A 26,813-nucleotide genomic window follows, 5' to 3' on the forward strand; every position below is an offset into this window, starting at 1 on the left:
TTGGGGGACTTGATTTTTTTTTTTACACTGAGCCAATTAGCCTTACTTATGTATTAACAATGATATGCAATAATAGAGTTGAAGATTGTAAATGTATTGTCCAGCACCAAAGCGCACGTTTTTCAGATCCGCACATGAGTAGCTCCATCTATTAATCCAATTAAAAAAAAATCAGGTCTACAAGCCCCAGAATACACAGAGGAGCCTGGAATAGACGAGATAGTCACCCAAAAATCTGGAGAACGTGTATGCTCTGCCTTACACCGTGTAGAGGGAGTGGCAAGCCTCCCCTTCAACGTTTAACCATCAACCTGCAGCCTTCCTCCTATTTATAGAGTGACTCCATGGCTCCATGTCCCCAGGACACCAGTTTTCAATTCCTGGACTTTGCTTTTACATATCAGTGCATTCCGGGAGTTGTCGTCTTGCTTCATTTTAATTAGTGCAACACATCTGATAACAATGAAATGTAAAAGCAAAGTCCGGGTACAATATAGGCAAAAACAGAACTGTACTAGTGAATCTTTGCTTGGGCTCTCGGGAGAGTGCAGCAAGGGCTGTTGGGAGTGGAAGATGGGTCTAGCAGGCCACTGAGAGTAAACATACAAGTGTGCAGAAATGTATTCTTCTGCAGTGGTCTCTTACCAGACCCAAAGCAGCGTGAGCAAGCTTCAAACTACCCTCGGGAAAAAATGAAAAAGTAAGACATCGTTTTAAGAGATTGGGCTGAGAGGACTAAGTTGCTTTGTGGGTAACTGTTTCGTGAATAATGTGTAACAACGCCGTTAAAAAAGGTTAGCAGTGTTGACTAACCTTAAGGTTTTAATCATTTTCTTGATATTTCCTTGAAAAAAATGTCTCTTGTGAAAATAAATGTGGTTGTTTCATTGTTTTTTAAGTTAACACGCAAGGTGCAAATGTTTAATCTAATTTAGTACCAAATTATTTAAGGCTTTTTTTGTAAAGGATTAAAATGTGTATCTGCGAGGCCGCTTTATTTTAATAATATAGCTTGTTTTGACAAACTTAGCTTGAGCTGAGAGAGTTTTATCTAATTTTCGAAATAACTTTATAAGACATCTTGACAAGGTGGGTGCACATGCTGATATACTGAGTGGTGCGCCTGGGGACAAAACATGCGTTTTGCAAAGCGCTTTTGCAGCCAATCTGAACGCTGCCAGCAGCATGACAGCAGAGTTCGGATTGGTCAGAGAGCCCAGCCAGGGTGGTCCCAGGCAGACTGGGAGAGTCTGCCTATTCTCTCCAACCCGGCACTGCATTGCCGGGTTGGACAGATCTTAGTGCGCATGTATGTTTGGCCGGCCTGCGACGGCTAGCCAAACATACATGCGCACTAAGGGGGAGTGCTGAGCACTCCCCCCTCTTGCGCTCGTCATAGCACTTGGCCCGCCCCTTCTACAATACAACGCTAATAAACATAGTTTATTATATTTGTATTGTAGGGGGGGTCACCCCTGCATGTGCTCCAGCTTTATCTGTTTACTCGGCACCATGCTTTCAGTGTCCCTGTCAACAAGAGGCTACAACTTGGCTTTTAGCTTCTAGGAAAGGATTTCTGGCCCGTAGCTATAAAACACTTTAAAGGGGTAAAGAGTGGGCTGGTCCTATGATATTTACATTGGGTCTTAATGCGTGAGCCATCTCTCAAACTCCAAAGAAAGTGTAATTTAATGGAAGATTTATCCAGCTCTGAATCCAAGTAGATGTGTTTTTTCAGGTTGTCCTTATCACCAATGGTACCATGCTCCATTCCTGGACTTTTCTGTTACAAATCAGTGTTTGCAAGTTTCTTAGTTACATTATTTCAGCTGATGTGAACTAGGTTGACAAGCCCCATCGTGCATCATACGTTGGTGAACCAAAACCCCTGTTTGGAGCATTGTATCTTTTTTTACATGGACTCATCGGCTGACCTTATTAGTGTTACCAGAACCCTCACCTAGATGGGCGCTCACTCCACTGTACAAGGGACACATAACCCCAGACCTGTATTGTTTGTTTTCTTCTGGAAATTATACAAAGATCTATTTACAAATAGGGTTTCCAGAGTCACTGGGAGACTATTATCCCAGTCCTGGTATTCCTTTCACAAATTAGTGTTTTCAGGACTTTCAAAGTGGTTGAATTGAACTGAACCAAGACTTTAATTCCCAAAATGCACTGGCATGTTAACTGAAGGCAGTGAGCAGGAAATAGAGTCCCAAGTAATTAAGTCATCAGTCATTTTAGATGTAGAGTCTCGGCCTAATGTGTGCCAGCATTCATTTGAAATGGGTAACGATGCCAGCCTTTTCACATGAGCAGATTTGTAAAGCACATTATACACCAGTGTTCAGGGTCGAACTGGCCTAAAAGGCTGTCAGGCAGCGCCCGATGGGCTAGTCTGACAGATCAGTGTGTGGGCCACTTTTTTAGTAGTTTGTGGGCGTGTTATTTTTGCCACTCGGGCTGGTCTTTACAATTGATTTCCTTTATATTACCATAAGCATTGACTGCAGCAAACACAAAAGCATGCAGTATCCTATACTTTGCAGATTACCCTAACAGCGTCTTTACATGTTCAAAACTGCTCTCATTTGCAAATGTGGGACACTTTATTCACCTGGTTCACTAATGGGAACCACTTTTATTTTATGTCCCAAACCGACCTTGCCAGTGTTTAGAACCAGAGTTAGGCCAATGTCTTTTGTTAATGTGAATGTAGTGATATGTCAAGTAGGACTTAAATACTCCTAAAAGGCAATTAAAAACAGTCAAATTATCAACAGACCGCTCTGCCTCCCCTCAAGGAGACTCCAAAAAACTGTAAAAAGGTATACGATTTCAAGAGAGCTTCGGGACATCCACATAGCGGGAATGCGCTCTGGCGATGCCTTAGTACAAAGTGATGGAAGCAAAGCGCCCTCGTTCTGTGGTTTATAGCCCATTAACTGCGGGGATGGACGGGACCCTATGTGGCTCTGGGTTTACATTTCCAATCTAAGAAGACTACCAGGAGCCTTTCCACACCCACACAGTGTCCCCATCTTTCAACTGAGAAAGTCATCATTTAATATTCCTACATACATAGATCCCGGGGGTTTGGTTTAGAAGAGGCTGGACACTCATCACTCAAATAAGAGTACATTTCTCTGAAAATAGGGTATGTGGATAAATCTCTCTATATTGTGAATGAAGGAATTCTTCTCTTTCACAAGGAGCACATGCACACACCAAACAGTTCTCTTTAGTTCCCGGGACTGCTATGAAAATGCATGCTGTTCAAATCCATGCTTTTGTTTTTAGAGAATGTGTTTTTTTTAATATTTGGTAGTGTTCATCAGCTTCTACAACAACAACGTTTTACAAAATAAGCACTGACAAAGCCAGCACTTTGCTAGTGCTGTCGGACTAATACATACAAATGTGAAACCAAAACTACAGGCCTCATGTTACTGACGCGTGCGTCTTTATCGGTGTGTGACCAACCCCATGGCAGCTTTATAAAGGGCAAGGTGAAATACCTGATTACTAAGCGGTGTATGGAATTCGCATGAGATCTCGCTGCTTTCTCGTTCACACGGGATTCCAAGGGTGACATGGAAGATGGTACACTTCTCTACCGGGATCGTGCGTGACGCGGGGCCGAAAAGTCCATCTCGTGCGCCTGGATACCCGCTGTGGCAAGAGTTGGGCTTTCCTCTGTACAGCGTTTAAAAATGCACTTGAATACAAGCAAGAACGAGGCAGCAGCAGGCTAGCACAGCTGGCTTGGAAATGAAACCAGACAGCCTGAAGTAATAATAACAAGCAATATTTCCACTATATTTCTGTTATTGATTTTCTTTTCCTTTTGGGATCAAGCAACAAACGCTGGTCACGTAGGGAGCTAAATTGTAGAGAAGGCTTACTAAGGTGGAAATGCTGCCCGTGAACCAAGCTCAACTGTAAAAGTAATGCACGAGTATCTAGAAGGGCACTGGTCCTTTTGTAGTGTGTGTGTGTGTGTGTTTTTAAGCCAATCGCAATGATTTTCAGTTTTCCTACCTCTTTTTATTCCAGCTAACCTTCACTTCTGCTAAGTGCATGTATAGAACCCATTAATACAAAAAGCATTGTCTGAACCCACTTTACTGATGTGTGCACACTTTACGGTTCCGAGGCTGTACTTGAGTGGAACCCGAGTGGTCTGATCGGTTTCTATTGGCTCATGTTTCTTCGTGATTAGATGCTAACCATGTTAAAGAGTGATTGACAATATTGAAATACAATAATCAAGGGCATTGGAATTATGTCATTCTGCGACTACAGCTTTTTTTGCATAAATATGGATTTGCCGTATCGGCCACATAATCCATCATCTGCAGCATAACCTGCAGATTTTACAAAGAAAAAATTAGTTTCTAGCTCAAACGGATCAAAAGTTACAAAAAACGTTGCAGTTGCAGCATGTTTTCAAGCGGGGGAAGGCTCTTTATGAAGGTTAACTAATCATCTTCCATTTGCTTATTTCTGTATTTGGTTGTTAAACTGGTACGAATGTGGTGAAATCTTTCGCCGGACAGTGTTACTATGTGTAAAAATGAGAAAATAATAAAGTAATACAACCAAAATAAGCCTCACACGCTGAATTTTCTTGCTGCATACTTAAGTCAACCCTGATACAAAACGTTCGCCTGTCGCATAATTCCAGTGGTTGTGACAACGATGCATTGTTTAGTGATGGAATGTATTGGATAGTGGCTGTCAGGATCATTGTGGAGCATGGGTACCTGTGTGGTAGTCCATTACTCTTCGTACTTTTCTGCTGGGTGTGACTGTCCAGGGCTCAGCTTCAGGTGATGCTCAGGATTTGAGGCATCGCTCCCAATTATGTAGTTTTGATCCGATTATTGTGCTTGTGGTTGTGGCTGTACGTGAATAGCTGTCACGCTGAGGTTGCATGCGCTAAGCCAACTAGCTGGCTGTGTTGTGTGACCGTGCCAGGAGTTATGTAATGTATTCTGTAGGAAGTTATCGTTGAGTGCTATTAGAGCTCTATGCTGGCCGCTTTTAGTACATTTGAATTGTTGGTTGCTTGTGTTATGTGGTGTCCTAAGGGGACTGTTTGGTTAACTTGTGGGTCTGTTACCCTACTGATAAAGGGAATGCAGCATCCGTTCTAGGCATGTTACCATACAGGTATAGCAAGCTTAAGTTCCCCACAGGCAGTCCTCTTGGGCTTTTTACACGAGACCCAGCATAGATAGATTGCAGAACGCATACAAATATTTTGCATTTTTAATATGTATGGTCACATTTAACTTGCAGTGTGCCAGCAGGCATGTTTGTATCGCTCTCCAGAACGGCTCGTCAGCCTCTGTGCCTTAAACTATGAGCGAGTGATCAAACGGGCTTAGAGGTCTGTATGGCACAATTCTAGATGAGATAGATTCTTTATGGGAATGTAATGTGAGGCCATCTTTCTGTCTAAGCCTGTACTGCAACTGCTGTGGCCTCTTGCTTGTCGTGAGCTGTCTGGGTTTGCCTAGGCTCAGTTCTTCTGATTTGTGTGGAGTGTGCTTTACCACAAGAACTTGATTATGTGACCTCGCATTGCGGAGTTGGATGACTGAGTGCTGAGCATAAATGACATATTACACATATGCAGGTAGTCATGCTGAACGAGCATCTGTACGTAGGAGTACAGATGCTTAAGATGGGACTAGACTACACTAACAGTGTGTACATCCATGTTAATAACTCCACACACCCGTAGTTTTGTTGAGGATGTCAGGTTGCCAATGGCATGTCCTTAGGCACTGTGGTGGGTGCAAAGACAGTGAGCTGCATTTATGAGAGGCGGGCAGGGGTGCCTGTGCTTTGATTGGAGGGGGAGACAATAAGTTTGCGATGCATATGGCTTATTTGGCTGTCTGATGCAAGAATGTAGGTGTTATGCTTAGATTTTTGCTTGTGGAGAGCACAATCTTACTATATTTATGGCCCTTGGTGGTTTCGTGCTAGTTTTTGTCGTGGGTTATTTTGTGTTAGTGATGGTGAATTTTGTGATCTTAAAATTGGTGGACTAAATAGAGTTGATGTATCAAGGTGTAGCTAGTTACACTGCAATTACATTGAGTTGTCACCTTACGGTAAGTTTAAATATGTAAGCACTGAGATAATCTGGTTGTTATAAGAGCTGTTTTAGAGCCACATGTTGACATCTGTAATGCCTTTTGTGTTAGGTACTGTGTGCATGAATGTGGTGTGATGGATCGTATATTGAGCTTTCCGCCATTGCTTCCTAGATCTGGTTTGGGGCCTTTGAGGAGTTCAAGCTTTCTGGTGTGTTTCATGCTCTTTAAGAGTTACATTTTTAGGGCTAACAGGGAGCCATTGATGGAGGCTGACATGCACCTGGCACTACCTTAGGTATCTTAAATTCTCAGAGCACCCGCCTGTTGGGGAGCTAGTAGATTTCATATGCTCGCACCAGTCTCTCAGGTTCATAGCCTCATGAAGGTCAATCAATTTCATCCTCCAGGCACCTGCTTTGACATCCAGCAACCTACGCTTCATAGCAGGAGGGTGATATAACCCCCGATGTCTGTCAGACGCATCAATAACATACAGATTCCATGAGTATCACAAAGTAATAGAAGCCACTACCATGGCCCATTGTAGCACTCTGAGTTGTACCTGGGACTAGTTTGAAGTAAAATGATGACAAAGGGGTGAGAGGCTGGAGAATGCATTTCCTCACATGCACTTGTTAGGCTGAGACATGTAGGCACATGTAGCAGTAGCAGGGATGGAACTGGGGCCCCTGGTTCTTAGCAGGGATAGTCATTGGTGCTTCTGGTTTTTATACAGTTTCCAGACCCCAGCATCCACTTTGGCCTTCTTTACGAGTGGCCCGTTAAATACTCTTTTCTGCTGCAGAATAACCTTTATTAGCTGTCAGTGTTGCTTAATTGCGGCTTCATTTGCATAATAAAAACCATGCACACTACTAGTCTCCCTTGGAGTACTGATTAACAGCAGCATAGTAACTTACATTAACAGTGCAACTGGTCTTGGCAACTTAGGTCTCTGAATGGTTGGAAGGGCTGAGGAAGAATCTGCCACACTTATATTATTCCAATAGATCAGAGCCTCTGAAAGGCTTGTAGGGCAGCTTGTGAGAAAAAATGTTTTATTGATTGTGGAGGGTGAATACCCTTTTCAAGCAACAGCCACAAGCATTGTCAGGGTGAACCACAAAAGTCACTAAACTAATCTATGCTAAATCCTCCGGTAGCTTGGCACAAAAGCAGTCAGGATTCATTTGGAGGCAATGTGTAGAGTATTTATGCAGCACACAAACAGCAATAAAGTAAAAGCACAAAAAAAATCCACACCAATTTAGGAAAATTGAGAAAAGGTTAATAAATAAAAAGAGATCAAAATGAAATAAGTCGAACCAGAGATGTTCAGTTCTAAAGGTTTAATTAAAAATAACACCAAGAAGCAGAAACAGCTAAATGTGGGCATCCGGATGCGCTAGACTAGGACAAAGTCAATAAAGTGCAGGGTGCATATAGGGACTAGGTTAGTCCGGCTGAAAACATATCTTCTCAAAGTCTGTCGCAGAGTATAAAACTTCAGGGTTTTACAGGAGGAGTTCAACTGATGCCAGCCAAGGTTCCAGGTCCTGAGAGGCACCACTTTTGGGATCAGGAATTCACTTCAGGAGAGGCCAGTTGTGCTCAGGCTGGTACATTTGAAGTAGATCAGTTGGGATGTCGCAGGGAGGCTTTTGTAGCTTGTCATTCTGTTTTGCAGTGCAGGAGGTCAGCCAACTACTGACCCTTGGAGTCACTCTTGGTTTAAGAAGATGGTCCTCTGTCCTTCAAGCAGCAAGGGAGGCCTCAAGTAGCAGGGCAGTACTCTGAAGAACAAGGCAGGGGCCTCAAGCAGTAGGGCAGTCCTCTGAAGAACAAGGCAGGCCTCAAGCGAAACAAGGCATGTCTCAAGCAGTAGAGCAGTCCTCTGGAGTACGTCAGTCCTTCTGTAGTCTTGTGCAGTTCCAGGCATGTACTCAAGAGTGGGTCTTAGGGTCCACTATTTATACCTGGTGCTAGCTTTGAAGTGGAAAAACGTTGTGAAGTTTTCCACCTACAGAGGGTGCTGGGATTTTCCTTCCCCTCTACCCATTAAGTTCTAGGTAAGTATGCTGATTCAGCTCCTGTGAAATGTAAGTGGGGCAGGAAATAGCTCTGTCACTCCCATTCTAGCAGGATGGCCCTCTCCCAGCTTCACCCAAGTCCTATTGTTCACTGTCTGGGACCAATATGCATTCCTGATAGGAAAGCAATTAACCGGCTCATGTAGTTGGAAACTCCTAGAACGCCTAAGAAAGTTTAGGGCAGGAAAATGCCAACTTCCTAAAAGTGGTATATTCAAAACTGTAATCTAAAATCTGGCATTACCATTAAAGAAGATTTGAAATGACATTTTGAGTCAAAACAGCACAGTTCTAATTGCTATCAGTCAAAAGCTAGCATATATTAAAAGTAATAAGGCAATCCAATGTTATCTTATAAGAGACGTAGGCCTTACACTAGTGACAACTAATTTAGGAAATGTTAACTACCAGACGTGTAAAACTGAAAAACACATGTCCTCATTTTTAAATAGAATGTACCATGCCCTACGGCCTGTTTAGGGCCTACATAAGGGGTGGCTTATATGTATTAAAAAGGAAGGTTTGAGTCTAGCAAAAAAAGTTTATTTTGCCAGGTCAAATTAGCAGTTTAAAAATGCACACAGGCTACAATTGCAGGCCAAAGACATGTTTAAAAGGCTACTTAAATGTGTGACACAATAAGTGCTGCAGGCACAAAATTAGCATTTAATTTACTGGCCCTGGGTACATATAGGACCACTTTACTGGGGAAATGTAAGTACATTAAATGTGGCAATTGCATGTAAGGTGAATTTATCATAGTTTAATAAGTGAGCACAAACACTTTAGCACTGTTGGTAGGGTTAAAGTGCACAGTCCTAAAAGCCAGCAAAAACGGGTTCAGAAAACAGGAAAGCTGAAGGCAAAAAGATTGGGGGTGAATCTGCAGAGAGAGCTAAGTCTAACAGAGTGGAAGAGTCAATTCAAAAGGTTTGGGGGTAAATTTGCAGAAAGGGCTAAGCTCAACACAGTGGAAGAGCCAATCACATGGCAAACTCTCTTTACATATGACTGAATCTCAGACTTTTCCCTAGCCAACCTACTCTCTGAGGTACGATCCTGTTGAAGTATCCAATAGATCAGTGGCTCTTAACATGGGGTCAGAGGACCCCTGGAGTTCCATGACAAGTGCTGAGGAGGTCAGTGAATGTTTCCTTAACTTGATTCGTATGAGCAGCTCAAGTACAGTTAACAGTAGTATGGGCAATTGGTGACTTATGCACTGACAATAAGGGAGCATAAATGTGGAGCAAAAAAGACAAAGCAATAGTCTAGATCATATAAAATCACTCTGTCTTTTAGAAATAAATACACATGCTGAAACGCTCCAACTTTCCCATTAACATTTTGTATATTTTTATCTGCATATTAAATAAAATATTAGGTAATTGATGTATCTGCTTCATGTTCACTTATTTCTGTAGTTCTGTGTGTTGTTTTAAGGTTCAAATCGTAGAGGTTGCTAAGGTGGGCGTCCCCTGTGTCCAGAAGTCGTTCATAGGCAGTCTCCAGACGTCAAAAAGGTTAAGAACCGCTGCTTTAGATGGCATCCATCCTGAAACTTTTCAAGATCCAAAATCCAGAATTTTCTCGTCACAACATGCCTTTTCTGCACAGACTCTAGAGCAGTGCATTCACTATATTGTTGTCACAGCAGTCATTAACTATTCTCCGCGCAAGTGACCTTCGAGCCAGCTCAATTTTTAGAAGACAGGAAGTGAAATGGGAGCAAACCCAGCAACCAAACCTTTGAACTCCATTATTGATGCATTAATATAATGAACAGCACTGACTCAGATCTCAAGTAACCAGTTTTGTCCTGACCCCGAGACCTTCTGAAACTTCATCGGCATGGCTGAGCGAGGGTATTAATTAATAATAAAGCGAGGGTGAGGTAAACGTAACGCTGCAATGCCCAGAAGAGATGCAGCGACCAAACTGAAGTCCGATGCAAACCGTGCTTGAGATAGGCTAGGTGTTGACATATTAAGGCACAGCCAGCGATCTGAGAAGTTGTGTTTAACGACAAAGCATGACAAAGTACAGGTGCATCAATCAAGAGGGTTTACTTTTATACAGTGTCGGCTCATTTGATTTTTTTTATGGGCTTTGGTGCAAGAAGAGGTAGGAGTTGGAGGCTTTTGGCCTCAAGGCCTTTTTGTGGTCGTGTTCCCCACTGCCTGGACCTCTGTCACTATGCGCCAAGATTCCTCCCACAGAGATTCAATATACCTAAATATTATTACACTTTCTTGCACTAGATGTGTCCACTCTTCCATTCAATCTTTCCATGTGAACAAGAAACCACACGCTCGCAACCCATATGCCTCTGTGCCCCTGCTTCCAATCAGCGTGCCCCAAGTTCTCGCTCTGACAGTCCAGCTGCCAATAGCAGCTTCATACACTTATGATGGGCCCTCCTACAGAATGTGATGAGGGGCCCCTACGTCCTGCATATCTCTCAGATATTCATTTTATTTGGACGGAATGGAGGCTCCCTGATGTGTTTAGAGCCCATGACAAATTGGGGGCCACCCTGCACCACGGGCTGAAAGGGCCAGCATTGTGCCTCTTCATACACTGTGCCAAAGCTTCAACTCAAACCACAACACATGTGAGCTTGGAGGTTCTCTGTACCAGTGCTACATTTGAGCCAATGGTTTCCTGTGCTTGCCACATAATTGCCAACACTGGTGTTATGATAGTCTGCCACATTGTGGTGCTGCCTGTCTAATTTAGAGATGAGAAAAAAACAGTGATTTATTTATTCAATATACATTAGAAATGACTAATACATGCTACCTAATACATTCTTATAGCTTTGGGAGCCTGGAATGGTCAGAATTATGACATTTGTGGGAGTGTGGTGGTTAATAGTTGCGCTGGTCCTGTCATTGGCAGGGCTGGAAGGGGCAAGAGGGGGTACAAGCTGCAGTGGCCTTCTGACGAGGGCCCTGAGGCTTATTTGCTTACAAATTAAACACTGCTGTGTACCTTGTGTTGAGAACATAAGTTCTTCCAAATTTCACCTTGTTCAAGAACCTAGAGACTGCCATGTTCAAGGAGGTCTTCTCCTCTTTGATGATAACTTCTTCAGCATTCCAACCACTGGTTGAAGATAAATGTTTCAATCTGAGCAATCTTAGGGTTTTACATTTTTGAAGGCCCAATATCCATGCTACCTGTTTACAGCACCTGCAAATGAGTGCTAAGAGGTTACTTTAAAACTGCGCACAGCAGTCCACTGAACACCAAAAGGAATATTCACTCAAAGTCTTGTTCGCAAAGCTCCTCATTAAAGTGGTCCTTGGGCCAAAGCTACTTCCCACTGTAGCCAGAGCTCTTCATGCTCCTAATGCTGTCTGCTTGTGTCACATGATCCCTTCCTCTGTCTGACCATGTGCCTCAAACTTAACACTTCTGGTCAATGTGCCTCAAACTATTTACTCCATTGCTGGGTAGTAACTACCTACACCCGGTCTATGTTCCACAACCTCTGTACTCCGTTGCTGTGTAGTAAACTACCTACAATCTATGTTCCACAAGATCTGTACTCCATTTTTGTGCAGTACACTACCTACACCCAGTCTATGTTCCACAAGCTCTCTACTCCATCGCTGTGCAGTAAACTACTTATTCCAGGCCTATGTTCCACAAGCTCTCTAATCCATTGCAGTGCAGTAAACTACCTACACCCGTCTTTGTTCCACAAGCTCCGTAATTCACTGCTGATCGGTAAACCACCTACACCTGGTCTATGTTCTACAAGCTCTGTACTCCACTGCTGTGCAGAAAACTACCTACACCTGATCTTTGTCCTACAAGCTCTTTGCTCCATTTATTTCCCGTAAACTACCTACAAATGGTCTTTGTTCCACAAACTCTCTACCCCATTGCTATGCTGTAAACTAACTACACCCGGTCTTCGTTCCACAAGCTCTGTACTCCATTGCTGTACAGGAAACTACCTACACTCAGTCTATTTTCCACAAGCTCTGTACTCCATTGCTGTGAAGTAAACTACCTACACCTGGTCTTTGTTCTACAGGCTCTGTGCTCCACTGCTGTGCAGTAAACTACCTGCACATGGTCTTTGTTCCACAAGCTCTCTTCTCCATTGCTGTGCAGTAAAGTACCTACACCCGGTCTTTGTTCCACAAACTATCTACTCCATTGCTGTGCAGTAACCTACCTGCACCTGGTCTTTGTTCCACGAGCGCTCTTATCCATTGTCAAGCTCTCTAATCCATTGCTGTGCAGTAAACTACCTATGCCTGGTCTTTGATTAATGAGTTCTCTACTCGATTGCTGTGCAGTAAACTACCTACACCCGGTCTTTGGATCAAAAACTCTCTGCTCCATTGCTGTGGAGTAAACTACCTACACACAGTCTTTTCTCTACAAGGTTTGTGCTCCACTGCTGTGCAGTAAACTACCTACACACGTCTTTGTTCCACAAGCTCTGTACTCCAATCCTGTGCAGTAAACTCAGTAAACTACTTATACCTGGTCTTGGTTCTACAAGCTCTGTGCTCCACTGCTGTGCAGTAAACTACCTACAGATGGTCTTTATTCCACAAGCACTCTACTTCATTGCTGTACAGTAAACTACCTGCACCCGGTCCTTGATCTAGGAGTTCTATACTCTATTGATGTGCAGTAAACTACATACACCCAGTCTTTGTTCCACAAGCTCTTTACTCCATTGCTGTGCAGTAAACTACCTATGCCCGGTCTTTGTTCTACAGGATCTCTGCTCCATTGCTGGGCAGTAACCTACCTACACCCAGTCTTTGTTCCACAAGCTCTGTACTCCATTCCTGTGCAGTAAACTACCTATACCTGGTCTTGGCTCTACAATCTCTGTGCTCCACTACTGTGCAATAAACTACCTACAGAGGATTTTTATTCCACGAGCTCTCTACTCCATTGTTTTGCAGTAAACTACCTACACCCGGTCTTTGTTCTACAAGATCTATTGTCCATTTCTGTGCAGTAAAGTACCTACACCAGGTCTTTGTTCCACAAACTATCTACTCCATTGCTGTGCAGTAAACTACCTGCACCTGGTCTTTGTTCCACGAGCTCTCTAATCCATTGCCAAGGTCTCTAATCCATTTCTGTGCAGTAAACTACCTATGTCTGGTCTTTGATTAATGAGTTCTCTACTCGATTGCTGTGCAGTAAAGTACCTACACCCGGTCTTTGGATCAAAAACTCTCTGCTCCATTGCTGTGCAGTAAACTACCTACACACGGTGTTTTCTCTACAAGGTTTGTGCTCCACTGCTGTGCAGTAAACTACCTACACACGTCTTTGTTCCACAAGCTCTGTACTCCAATCCTGTGCAGTAAACTCAGTAAACTACCTATACCTGGTCTTGGTTCTACAAGCTCTGTGCTCCACTGCTGTGCAGTAAACTACCTACAGATGGTCTTTATTCCACAAGCTCTCTACTCCATTGCTGTACAGTAAACTACCTGCACCCGGTCCTTGATCTAGGAGTTCTCTACTCTATTGCTGTGCAGTAAACTACATACACCCAGTCTTTGTTCCACAAGCTCTTTACTCCATTGCTGTGCAGTAAACTACCTATGCCCGGTCTTTGTTTTACAGGATCTCTGCTCCATTGCTGGGCAGTAACCTACCTACACCCAGTCTTTGTTCCACAAGCTCTGTACTCCATTCCTGTGCAGTAAACTACCTATACCTGGTCTTGGCTCTACAATCTCTGTGCTCCACTACTGTGCAATAAACTACCTACAGAGGATCTTTATTCCACGAGCTCTCTACTCCATTGTTTTGCAGTAAACTATCTACACCCGGTCTTTGTTCTACAAGATCTATTGTCCATTGCTGTGCAGTAAACTACCTACACCCAGTCTTTGTTCCACAAGCAACCTAGTCCATTGGTGTGCAGTAAACTACCAACACCCGGTCTTTGCTCTACAAGCTCTCTGCTCCATTGCTGTGCAGTAAACTACCTACACCTGGTCTTTGTTCCACAAGCTCTCTGCTCCATTGCTGTGCAGTAAACTACCTACACATGGTCTTTGCTCTACAAGGTTTGTACTCCACTGCTGTGCAGTAAACTACCTATGCACGGTCTTTGCTGCACAAGCTCTCTACTATATTGCTGTGCAGTAAGCTGCCAACACTCTGTCCATGTGCTCCAAGTTACCCCTCTTACTCCTAATGTATTCCAAGCAACCTCAGACGTATGAGTAGTCTTGTTGGGGACTTGAATGAGGAACAGTAGTGGAAGGATAGCTCTCTTCCCCACTGACGAGAGTGTAGTTGGCATCAGCCACTTCTGACAATTGGCGCCAATGCACCTCCATGTTTTGTTTTCTGCGTGCCTTCAGAAGGCAGAGCTGAGGAGACTTAGAAAATGGAGGCAGCCTCATTCAGGGAGTTCTCGATCTGCTGTACTGTTCATGTGCTCTCCTAGGGGGTACAGGGGGCTCTGTGCTTTGGACTGTTCCCATCGTAGACCATCTACTCACACTAGAGTGAGATTTCAGTATGAGTTAGTAAACCTGAGCGAGACGTGCACCTTGTGACATGTGGCACGGTGAGTGACACGAGAGCATATGAGTAGATGGATGCATTAAATAGGTCCTCTGGGTTTAAGGGTGCCAAGAGCAGGGCCGACGAAGACGGGAGGCTGTGATGAATGGTCCATTTCACAAGCATTTTAACCGTCAGACAGTCATGGATGTTTTGTAAGACCTTGGCTTATTCAGTCAATGAGAAGTTAATGAAATTCGGCGCCTGTAACCTTTCTCTTGATGTGTCCTTGCTTGCCCTGGCCCTCTACAGACCACGTGACCTAGACACACATGCGCGACACTCTGTCCTAATCCACATACTCCAGCTTTCCCGTTCCCAACACACACTCTTTAGTGGTGTAATGGAAAATGGTGGGGGTCATGCAGAATACATTGAGGGTCTCCTGAGACTCCTGTAGGCCACAGTTATTCCTGCTACTGAGGATGAATGAGGGGCCCTGAAGGGTGGAGCCCCCCTGCACTACTGTGCACTGCTTACGACCCTGTGAATCTTCCTCTCACTCCACCTTACAATCTGCTGTTCACCGCACACCTCATTCTGTCCAACTCACTGGACCCAATTCCTAGTACTTATGCTCCTACAAGACCCACCGTCCCTCCCTCTCGCCCAATCACCCCCTCGCTCAGTTTCCACTTTTGCCTGTTTATGTTCAAGCACATAGCGTTTCTCCTACCTCATCCTTCATGTATTTCCCGAATGCTCCTCTAACAGCCCACTGCATGCTCCTACCAGCTACGCCCACTCTGTTCTCGGCTGTGTGTCCACTTCTGATGACCACACACTGTACCACACATGGGAGTACAACCTACACCCTCTTATGCCATACAAATGTACTCTGTATCCCGAATCCGGTATGGCACCGCCTACTTCTACACAGGCCAAATTGCACCCGTCCTCTCAAAACCACCACTAAAACGCAACACACCTATTAAAATCACCCATCACATATACTCCGCTTCTGACCTTAAGTCCACATCAACTTTCGGAGTCGCCATATTCCACACAACAAAGCAACCTACAATCATGCCATGCCCTAGTTATTAGAGCATCCCATGTGCGATTCAGAGGCTGCTAAGAGTGATTTCTTCTTCATAAAATATGTTTCACAACTTAAATTCACCTGCATCATAGACAAAGTTCTCAAAACTGTTATTTCAGACACTGTTCTGAAAGTACCAGTTATTTCAAGAGGACACAGACTTAAGCAGAATCCCCAGTGAATTTTAACTCTTAATTTGCGACATATGGAATCCTTACGTACCCACTAGTGAGGCAGGTACCAAATCAAGAGAAAGGTATTCAATTCTTATGGAAAGTGCTTCCAGTGACCCTGCACACCTGAAAATGCATACATGGTTTAGAGCGCAACTCGCACACGTTGAATACATCGGCAACACACTTTCTATTACAATAGGTGTGAGATGTAGGCTTGATTTCTACAGTATCATCCACTGTATAATTTCACACAATCTATTGTACTCCCTGAAATAGAACGGAGCGTACTAATAAAATGCCATTGTGCTTGGTGCAATGAAAAGCAATACTTAGTTCTTGAATTACAGTTTCAATAGATGGAGGATGTGGATAGTTTTGTTTGAAGAAACATATATTTTAGCATCTATATACCTTTTACATTTCTATTTTAAAATGGGAACTATCTAGAAAATGCTAGAGAAACTGACACAATTTACCTTTTATTGTCATTACATGCTACATACTTTCTATTTTAATTGCCTTTGATTGTCACACAATTTGGCGTTCCTTGCCACATAATTTAGCACACACTACCAAATACTTTGGTCCCCATTCCCACATAATTCCATTTCAAACTAATAAAGGATACAGCCTGAGAACAAAGACTAGGAATGTCTACAAAAGAGGCATCTGACGATATACGCCACCGTAAAGAGATGTTCACTATGTGAAACTTATTAGGCTCAAGGTAGAGTATCTAACGACGCGGGGGCAGGCTACTAACGAAAACCTGTATGTGTGGGTGTGTAGTCGCTGTTACACGCATTGGCCGCATGGAAGGTGAATGGGCTTTGGCATTTTTTGCGCAGTTTTGTGCCGCTCAGAATTCTTGCGGAACACTATAACTGCTGGGAAACGCCGGTCCTCCCTCCTGTTTCTCCCCCAGTTCTCTTTAGTTTCATTTCTTGCCAGCCCCGCTAATTAACCATGAATGTGTCTTTTGTTCCCCGAGCTCCTCGTCTCACAAGGACCAGGGCCCGCAGCCTCGTTCCGGCGCGGTAACCGAGCCGAGGCTGATCCGCAGCCTCTCCTGCTCCACTTATTCCCCCACTTACATTTTTATGGAGTATCTGTCAAGACACATAAAGTTTACTGTGCTCTGCCGGTAAACTCCTGAGGGGATAGAGAACATGTTACTGGGTCAGCTGCCAGCCGCAGGGGACTTGTTCGTTTAAGGCCCTATAAAATGTTGCACTGGAGCCAGTGACGCCTCCTTCCCGCGCAGACGCAGTAGCTCTTCGGCTGACGTCATGGAACGAACAGAATCCATTCTGCATGATGTCATGCATGAACTAATTACTGGAACCACACCAATCTGCATTTATATCTGTCCATAGCATGATTTTTCTATGATTTATTAGAGGGTAAGCTTTGCATTCTGAGGCTGCAGGGCCCGTTCGCAGCCTTGAAAACTACTGACAATTAAAAACGTTTTATGATGTTATAAACAGTGAGCACGACTCCTTGGCATCAGCGTACAGTTATGCCAGAAGAGACATCGAAGGCATGCCACTCATCTCGTTCAAAGCCTGTCCAGCAGAACTCAATGCTTCAATACTAATATCTTCATTTGATATTCAGATCTTGTCCAGCCCGGATATTCTCTTCCACTAATAGCCAGACGGGGGCGTGGTGAAACCCCTGTTTTATCAGCTGCTTTAAGGCCTCTTAAGTATGCAATTTGGCACATAAAAGCTAATAATTTACCGATAAGGAAGAAGGATGGATTTACAGAAAAGAGAAAGAAGGATGAATTGATGAGTGGATGGATGGATGAACGAGTAGATGTAAGGATGGGTGGATGGCTGAGTGTATGTGAAAGGCTGGGTAGGTAAAAGGATGGATGAGTGGGTGAAGGGTTGAGTGGCTGAGTGACTCAATGGATGAGTAGGTGAGGGTGGCTGGATGAAAGGAAGGGTGGATGTGGGTGAGAGGATAGCAGATTAAATGTAAATCTGAGAAGATGGGTGGGTGAAAGGATGGCAAAGCAACTGGAAGTCTGGGGGATGGATGGATGAACTGATAGGTGGAATTATGTATGGTCCGTGAGTTTTGAAAACAGTAATACACGTCATTATAGTGTTTTTTTCGGTTATGTGGCAACTGTAGCACTGTCTCCAAATGCTTTCTTCATTGTAGTTGTTTTCCAATATGTTTGTTGGGGGTCGGAGGAACAGGAGGGGTAGGCAGACTTAGTGTCTTGTAGGCTGCACTGCTATTCGTAAGTTCTATGTGGCGAAATTGTCACCAGGGTCCTAGCGTGGTTTATTTTTTTTATGTGACAGTAGTCACTTCCCATGATGGCTATCTACTTGTACTGGTAGTGAACTTTCACTTATCAGGGTGGCTTTCGACGTTTACTGGTAGTGAACTTTCACTTATCAGGGTGATTTTCTAGTTTCACTGAATTTTTATTCATCATGGTGCCTTTTTACTTTCACTACATATTCACTTCTCAGGATGTCTTTTTTACTTTTTAGAGAAGTTTCACTTATTAGTGTGACTTTCAGGTTTTACTGAATTCCCCCTTGTCGGGTGGCTTTCTACTTCTAGTTCTTGTCAGTGCCTGTGCACTTTTGTAAGACAGTATCATGCTTCCCAGCCCCGCTGCTGCTCGTTTAAACTTGGCAATGTCAGAGCCAATGAAGAATAATGCTGTGGGGTAACGTAACAGCGCCAGCACTTAGGAGGCATTTATATCAGACCGCATCGGCACCTCCGGAAGGCTGTTCACTGGGAGCAGCGGCGCTTCGGAGCAGGGTGCTTGCGTTCTTTAAAGAGCAACAACAGCACTTGAGTCTGGGTGTACATTTCCCAGGGCACTGCAAGCACTTCAGACATTGTGCTGATTTTTAATGACGCCGCAAACATAATGTATCGACTTTTTAGGTCACTGACTACTTCACTCTATAACGTGTACTTTCAGCAGGACAGTGCCAGCACTTACTTTTAATGGGACAGCACCTGTAGTTTGAGCAGGACTGTGAGATGGACAGTGGCAGCACTTCGGAACCTGTGACTGTCCCAGAGCTTGTCATACTTTTAAGAAGGCGCTACCAGCACTTCAGCCTCTGGCGTCTTTGGCTTCCCTGGGCGAGCACTTACTAGTGTGAGCAGCGCTGCGCATCGGCAGCACTTTTGAGCAGGTTTGTTTACATGACAGCGCCAGCAGTTGGGTCTATAATGTACATATTTTAATGAATACTCCCCGCGTGTATTGTCAGTATGAGACTGCCCACACTTCTGAGAGGGATGGTGAATCAGAAATTGCCAGCACTTCTGAGCAGGGGAGTTGCACCAATAATGGGACAACACCAGCAGTCCCAGCAGTGTATCGTTTTATTAAAACGCATCAGCAGTTCTCGGCAGGCGCTGTGAGGCGGTCAGCTCGGCGCTTGCCTCGGTTCTGGGCAATAACCGTTACGCCAGGAGTAGGTGCGCTGTAGAAGCCGCGATATCCACGTACAGAAAGCAGCGCCTGAGTGTGTCTTTGGGGCGGGGGGGGAGGGGGGGGGTAGAGGGGTCTCCCTCGCCGTTCATGCTCCCGGCGCCTGGGAGGAGCCCTCCCGCTTTCCTCAAGCCCCCTTCATTATATCCAAGTCTCTGGCCGGTTTACAATTAAGCGAGGTCAGGGAGCAGGGGACCTGCGTGTCTAACCCCATTATAGGATTTCACATCCAGGAGCCGAGTCTTCGGAGGACACAGGCCCCACTCCCTCCCGAAACCTGGCTTCCCTTTCCAGGAGGAATTTTGTTACCCAGATATTTGTACCTGCTCGGAGGGCTCCTCCGAAGAGCACGAAGAGTGTTATCGCCACATAGGACGGACTCCAGTTAAGTAACCGAGCGCTTAATTAAACCTTTGATTTAGTTATCAGTTTACAGGGGCACAGCCCGTCGTATAGCGCACCCGAAAACGAGTAGTGCACCAGGTGCGGTGGCACCGGAGCCTACTGAACTTGGATCATCGCTGTAAAGTGCTCGCCACCACGGTTAAGGGGTCAAGTACCACCTTGCCTAGACGCGGCGCTTACAGGATAACCGTTGTCTTTACCCATGACACAGAGAGATGCAGCGGGCGCTCGGCCCACCAGGTAACCGACCCGCAACAGTGTCAAGGCATCATGGCTCCTGCCACTTTGTAATCCGTTTCTCCAGTTCACGTTCACGTCACACTTTACGAGCTGTCGGCGAGCCTGGCCGCTGGGATTATTGACGTGTTATGGACTGGTAACGCCCTGCTCGAAAGAAAGGATTTCTTGTTAATGTAACCTGCGACATTACATTAACTATTCTGTACCTAAAACCTAGTGCGCCGCTGTGGTGACAATACACGCACTATCCCTCCTTCGCCCTAATGCGCTTTGCACCGATTGCAACAGACATATTATCCGAAAGTCTGCACTTGAGAAGTGTAGTGCAAGGGTCAAGCCAATAGCATTTGTCTTATAAGGTTCACACTGATCTCTGCAGCACGCGCATTTACCCGCTGATCTATTGCGGCTGGGTGCAGCTTCCCTTTCCATCTTAAGCTCTACTCTCCGTGTATGTAACCCTTGGAATCAGCATCACAGCTACCCCGGGATGACCGGCAAAAAGCACCTAAACCCAAACCGTCAACATGGCCTCCATTTTTTCGGCTCCTGGGTACAATGAATTAAGAAATGGTGGCAACGTCTTTATTGCCTTTAGAAACGGCAGAAATGAGGTATAACGCGCATATAAAAAGTGAATATTGTGTTTAAATCTGCCCAGGCCTCGTTGGTAAGAACGTAAAACCCGACCTTACACGCTGCTCTTTCACAGGTTTCCACACAATGGTGCCTCACAGTCACCTGAGACCAAAATCAGCCAGTGCCCTCTGTGTCCCCGATGCTCGCTTCCAAAACACGGCGCAGTCTGTCCAAATATCCCATATACCCAAGCAAACCAAAAACCTTTCTAATCACAGTAGTTGGGACACTCAGGATTTTTTATGTCAATCTTCCCTTTCCTAAAACTTTATAAACTCACAAACTGGGCTCCAAGCGAGATCGCTGGGTGTTGCTTTAAAAAATAGTGCAGGTTTCAAACCTGAACTTACAGTGAAGGTACGGCGACACATAAAGGAAACATTGATGGGCAGGGAATGTGCTCTGTGCTGTTTGCAAACAAACCCATAACGAGCACAGACACACAGCAAACGCGCATGTAACACATTTAGGCCGACTCACAGCAAGGCGTGGGCAAACCTGTAACGGATGTACCACAATAATGGACTCAAAACACAGAGACCCACTGAGGCGCACACACAGATGTGCACCCGCAGACTGACACACGAGTACCAACAAACTAGCGCACACACATAGCCAGGCGTACACCAAGCGATGGATAATGTGAGAGGATACATACGGCAATTAGTTCAATTACTGTCTACTCCACACAGCAACCGTATTCACCCAGATAACTGAAAAATAGCTGCGATTAGGTGGTGTGTGGAGAGGGGCCTGTTGTGCCAGAGACAAGGCCGTCGACTCTTGTTAGGGGGGGGGGAACGACTGGGCGAAGGCTGGTCACGGTCTGTCCAAGAGCCCTGCAGACACAAACCACCACAGGCGCGCACGGCGAAAAGCCACCTGCCAGACGTGGCCACATCTAGTGCCCGAATGATTCCTGTCTCAGGCACTGCGCCAGGAGGCCCCCTTATAACCCACCTCTCCCGGGCCCCCTCCGGCCCCATCAGCTGCAAGGTGCCAAGCAATGCCGACTTCGAGATGACTGCAACAGCGCAGGCCCCACATCTTTAGCTCCCATAGTCCTGGAGGCATCTTCAGAGTACGATTTGGGGATTTATCCCTACAGGTCGGCCAATGAACCTGTGTGACCTTTCTTACATTTAAAGTGAGCAAACCACAGATAAAGGAACACCCTAGCCACTGACTCACGCTGCTGCACTTCAAACACCGTCAACAACACCCCTGCCCACCAGTCCATCTGCAGAAATATTGGAAGTCTAAACTTTTTAATATAAAACTCCTAGTAACCACATAAGTTAAATTTACATATCACCATTGTCTATTATTTTTTTAAAGCTAGGAAGAATTCAATGTCTATTAGTGTTTGCCATTTGACTGCAAATTTCGTGGGATCTTTATCAGTCAGTCATTGAAGAAATGGAACTAATGGCTAAAACATCACCGGGACAACTGCCGGGTTACTCAGGCTCGTGCGTGCGTTTTTGCAGTAAGTCTTGCACGACTTCTGTGCTAAGCGGGGCAGTTCTCTTCTTGGCGTATATACAAATAGATTGTTTACGTTTACTTTTGTGGGCTATAAAAATCACTGCGCGTCCTTCTCGCATGTGAACATGAAACATAAATAACAAACGAGGTATAGCTTGCAGCAAGCCAAAGGGGAAACATATAATAATGCTGTCAGGATGTGATGTCGAGTTGTTTATTTTCCCATTAATCTTCCTGCTTTTAAATCTCTAGGCGATCCCGCACGTGAAATATGACATGTAAATGTTGGTTGGGTGCATTCAGAGTGCTGCTCTTTTATGAGTTGGATTGCAAATGTTGGATTAACTGAGCAGAGTCATCAAGGGGTTCATGTTGCTGATGTTGGTTAGTGTTTCTGCCCTCTGCTTATATTCGAGTATCACATAAAACAATGTGCACATGCGGGCAGTATGTGGTCAGTGTATTTGTGCCTGTTTAGCATCATCAAAGATTCTGGGGTCAATCGGAAACCAGTGGTTACAGGAGTGTAAATATTGTCAGCCTTTACCAGGCTCCGCTTGTTGCTGTTCTTTTTGAGAGCCTCGATTGGCAGCCTAGACACAGCCCAACGCACAGCGGTGTTACGCATGCAAACATTGCCACAATTAAGCCAGCGTGTTGCTGTTTTTTGTTTTAGTTTTTCGGTTGGTTGGAGTTCCCGGGGTTTGTTGGCAGGTGAATGTGTAAATATTTGTGTATTATGTTTGTTGGTGTTGGCCTAAGTGTACTCCAAGTTGGGCGCTCGTGGTCCCCAAGCAGACCCACAGACAGTGAGGGAAAGTGTAAACATTGAGAGGCGGGATTGCTGCGTGTGGGTGATTTTACGCCGCCTCGGCGCCTCTTTTCTTACCTGCCCCGCAGAATCCAAGAGCCCAGCTCAGCATCAGCAGGAGGGTCCGGGCTGCGGGAGGCATCGCTCCCCCGGCTGAGCCCCAGCCTCTCTCCCCTGCTCCCCGGGTCCTGTCCCTTCCAGGTCCAGACGATAAAGCTCCCGTAGAGTTCGACAGTGCCTCTGGCCAGGGTCCGAGCAGACCAAGCTATCCTGCTGCCCCCAGTGTGCCGCGGGTCGCCTCTTCCTCCCTGGTCCTTTTGCAACTCCTGTGAAGATGCTTTAATGCCCACCTAAAGTTGAATGGCACAGTTCGCCCGGGCTTTGAGCTCAAACGTCAAAAAGGACGCCAGAGAAAAAAGTGCAAGACCTCTTGTCCACTCAAGACCCACTGCCCTTCTTGGTTAAACCCAGGAACCCATGCAGTGAAGTCCAGTCCGATGCCGCTCCCCCAGTGAAGCCTGTGCTCCCTGGCAGCGATGTCCCGCACTCTGCCTCCTGAGGTGTGCCCGCACGGTCCGCTGGAAGCGATGCCGGACTCTTGTGGGACGGCCTGGGTGCTGGTGATGGACGCGTCGGACGCAGCACTACTCTGTGCCCGCTGGCAGGGCACCCTTGCGGTGGGGTGGATGCTATGGTCCTCCGCCCCGGGTGCTGCCTCGCTAGCAGGGCTCTCGCATCTTTCCTCTGCCCTGCCTCCTGCCACACTGTCAGGGAAGGATCCAAGCCCAGGAGAAACAGGCTGAGAGGGGGTGCCAGGGGGGAGTGAGAGGGGCGGAGGCTCTGGCCACAAAGAAGGGCGGGGAGAGAAAGGGAAGTACGACGGGCGGACACTCTGCATGCACTCTGAGGAAACGGCGACATTCAACAACTCCCACTCCAGCGCTGAGAGCGACACGAGCAGAACCTCCTCGGCCAACCTCTGCCTTTATATCTTTCCCTCACAATTATTCCCTTTCATTCTGCCGCTCCCTTTGTTTCCTCCCTTCTCTCTCAGTTCTACTATTTCAAACTTAATTTTCAGTTTTCTTTTATATTTTGCTTGGTTTAATTTTTATACTTTTTTTACTTGCTTTTCCCTTGCGCTCTCTTCATTTTCTTTTCGTACTTACATTTTTCATTTCTTCTAATTTCCTCTACTGTCTTTCAGTCCTTTCTTCTTTTGCCCTTTCTTCCCTTTTGACACTCTTCCCTTCATTTAAATAACACTTGATCCAGATCTTTTTTCATTGATTAATTTACTGGTTTTCCCACTTCTTTCCTCCTTCCTTACCATTCTCCTTTTGCCCTTTAATCTTCCACGCTGTCTATTACTCTAACTATTTTTCAATGTTTCCTGTTTTCGTATTATCTCTTCAATCCTCCTCTCGTGAAGGTGCACTCCATCCTATGAAGGCCCCGTCCTTTCCAGCTCCAGGAACACCCCCACAACCTTCAGGCTAGAGCTAAACATACACCAGTCCTTCTCTGGGAAAGGCACTAGAGTCTGGATCTCTCTGCCTCCCTCGCTCCTCTAACCATCTGCCTAGCTACCTTCAAAAAGGATCACAAGCACCTTCTGTTTGACAGACATCTTGGTTAATTCACCCTGAACAAGACTTATTTACCTTCTCCACTGCCCGCCACCTCTCCCGCATATGCCTTCTTTTAGCTGGTCCTGTCCTCTGTCCTATTGTTGTAACTGTCTATTGTGGTAAAGCCTTTATACATACATTTATGTAAACATCGGACTTCAACTAATATTAATGCAAACCTGTATCCTGTGTGTTCTAAAGCGTTCTGATGCCTTCGGGTAATGTCCGCGCTATATAAAATTGCTAAAAATAAATAAAAAGGTCTTGTCCCGATGTTTCACTCTTGCCTGGTATACATTCTGGTGCTTGTTGCTTGAAGGGACAGTTGGACTGCAGGTGTGCTAATCCTTTGCTGTACTTGGAATTGCCTTGATAACTGGGTAATCCGAAGCATGTCCTAATGTCTTAATTGAGTCCAAGTTCAATTTCTTTTATTTACTTGTGTGATTACTTAAAATCATTGAAAAAAAACACAGTATAAATTTGCGAGAGATAAAAGATGCATATGTTCATGGAGTATAGCACAAACAGACCATCGTCCCTATAAAGTTCTGTGCAAGTAAAAGTTGTTAAAAGTTGTTACTGGAACTTTGCCTGAGTGGAAATCGTGTCTGTACAGAAGTCCATAAGAGAATTAAAGCTAAAACTCATGTAAATATATTTGGTATAAAATAGAAATAAAATGACAAAGTATTAAAAAAAATCTAAATACTTGTCAAATGATTGTTCAACTTTGCTTGAAGTAGCATGGTGAACTTCCCAAATTTGGCCAGGTCTGCTGGTTCTTTTAGAGAGAACACCAGTGATCTAGCTTCAGTACAGGGTCTTATGCCAGGAAAGAGAGGTCTTAATATATTGCGTTGTGCATTCTGCAGAGACGGGCACCAACATAGTAGATGAATAAAAGTCTCAGATTTGTAGTTGCAGAGCCTGCCGCCTTTTATATTGGCTAAGAAAGTTCATTTCAGATTTAGATCCTTTGTCCTTAAGCCCAGAAGTCTTTCAAAGGCAATTTGTGATATGCAAGCTTTCCTGATGTTACTTTTCAGGTATAATTGTGGAGCCAAGTATTGAGTGGTATTTATATACGACTGCCCCAGCGCTGCCTGCACTGGAGAGCGGTTCAATTTTCACACGTCTGTTATTTGAGAGAGAGTTTTTATCTGTCTTTTCAGTGTGAGTTTAATGTTGATATGTAACAGTGCTAATTTAATCAATGCTGCCTGGTCAAGTTGTAGTGTGTTTAGAGCTGTTCTGAGATATTGTGACCCAGGATTTGTTTTTGTTTCAAAAATAAAATGCAGAGCTGATTTCAAGGTGTTGGGAGGTGCCATAACTAACCTGTGATAGTATTTCAGGAAAGCCTCCATCAGAGCCCACTGCTGGCCTTGCAGACCAAATTCTAATCTTATCAAATGGCTTCTGCGGCAATCTGAATACTCATTTATACATTGTGACCTGAAGTTGGTCAATCAGAGCTGAGAATTTTCCTGGGGAGGCTTCATGACCATTGTTCAAAGCTGGGAGGAAAACTGCTTTGATAGTTTAACGCATTAAGCCTGCCGAAGTGCTGGCAATTAATTTGTTTAGCTGACACATTCTTGTTGTTATAAAGGTGGCCTTTCTCTTCAAATGCATAAGTTGGACTTTTGGCCTTCCCTTGGCTGTTAGTTGAACGCCTAAGTAGTTATACGTATCCGCCGTGGTGCTGATGATAAGTGGCCCCATCTTCCAGTGCAGGTATTGATGTCTCAATGACCCACCAAATATGACCACTTGAGTTTTTGTGGCATTCACCTTCATTTGTTTTGTCTTGTTATAACTGTCCAGGGCTGTGAGAGCTTTTTGTAGGCCGGTTTTAGAGTGGTCCAACAAGGCAATGTCGTCAGCATATTGAAGCAAGGTCAGTTTTAGATTTCCAATTTTTGGCAGAATCAGGTTTGCTTGTATCAGCGCCTGTGACATATCTGCTGTGTAAAGATTAAATAGTAGCGGAGCTAGAACACATCCCTGTTTAATCCGTTTGTCGGTGTGAATCTCCTTGCTGATGATGGCGTTCAAGTAGCTTTACCCTTAGCCAAGTGGATGTATATAATAGGATCACTGCCCTTAACA

At 44.9% G+C, this 26,813-nt stretch overlaps 1 protein-coding gene across 2 annotated transcripts in view; it reads right to left on the minus strand.

Annotated features, from left to right (window-relative positions):
• The window catches only part of UNC5B (unc-5 netrin receptor B), a 409,451-nt gene extending 385,618 nt beyond the window's left edge, over positions 1-23,833 (minus strand). Inside the window, exon 1 of one of the 2 annotated variants that reach the window (XM_069240569.1) lies at positions 23,146-23,833. In XM_069240569.1, the coding sequence (XP_069096670.1) occupies positions 23,146-23,209 (64 nt within the window). In that variant the 5' untranslated portion in view covers positions 23,210-23,833. The remainder of the gene's footprint in view (positions 1-23,145) is intronic. The other variant, XM_069240568.1, reaches the window with a different exon arrangement.
• Positions 23,834-26,813: the final 2,980 nt, after the last annotated feature.

The sequence above is a fragment of the Pleurodeles waltl genome, chromosome 6, assembly GCF_031143425.1.
Source record: "Pleurodeles waltl isolate 20211129_DDA chromosome 6, aPleWal1.hap1.20221129, whole genome shotgun sequence".
Classification (NCBI taxonomy): Eukaryota; Metazoa; Chordata; class Amphibia; order Caudata; family Salamandridae; genus Pleurodeles; species Pleurodeles waltl.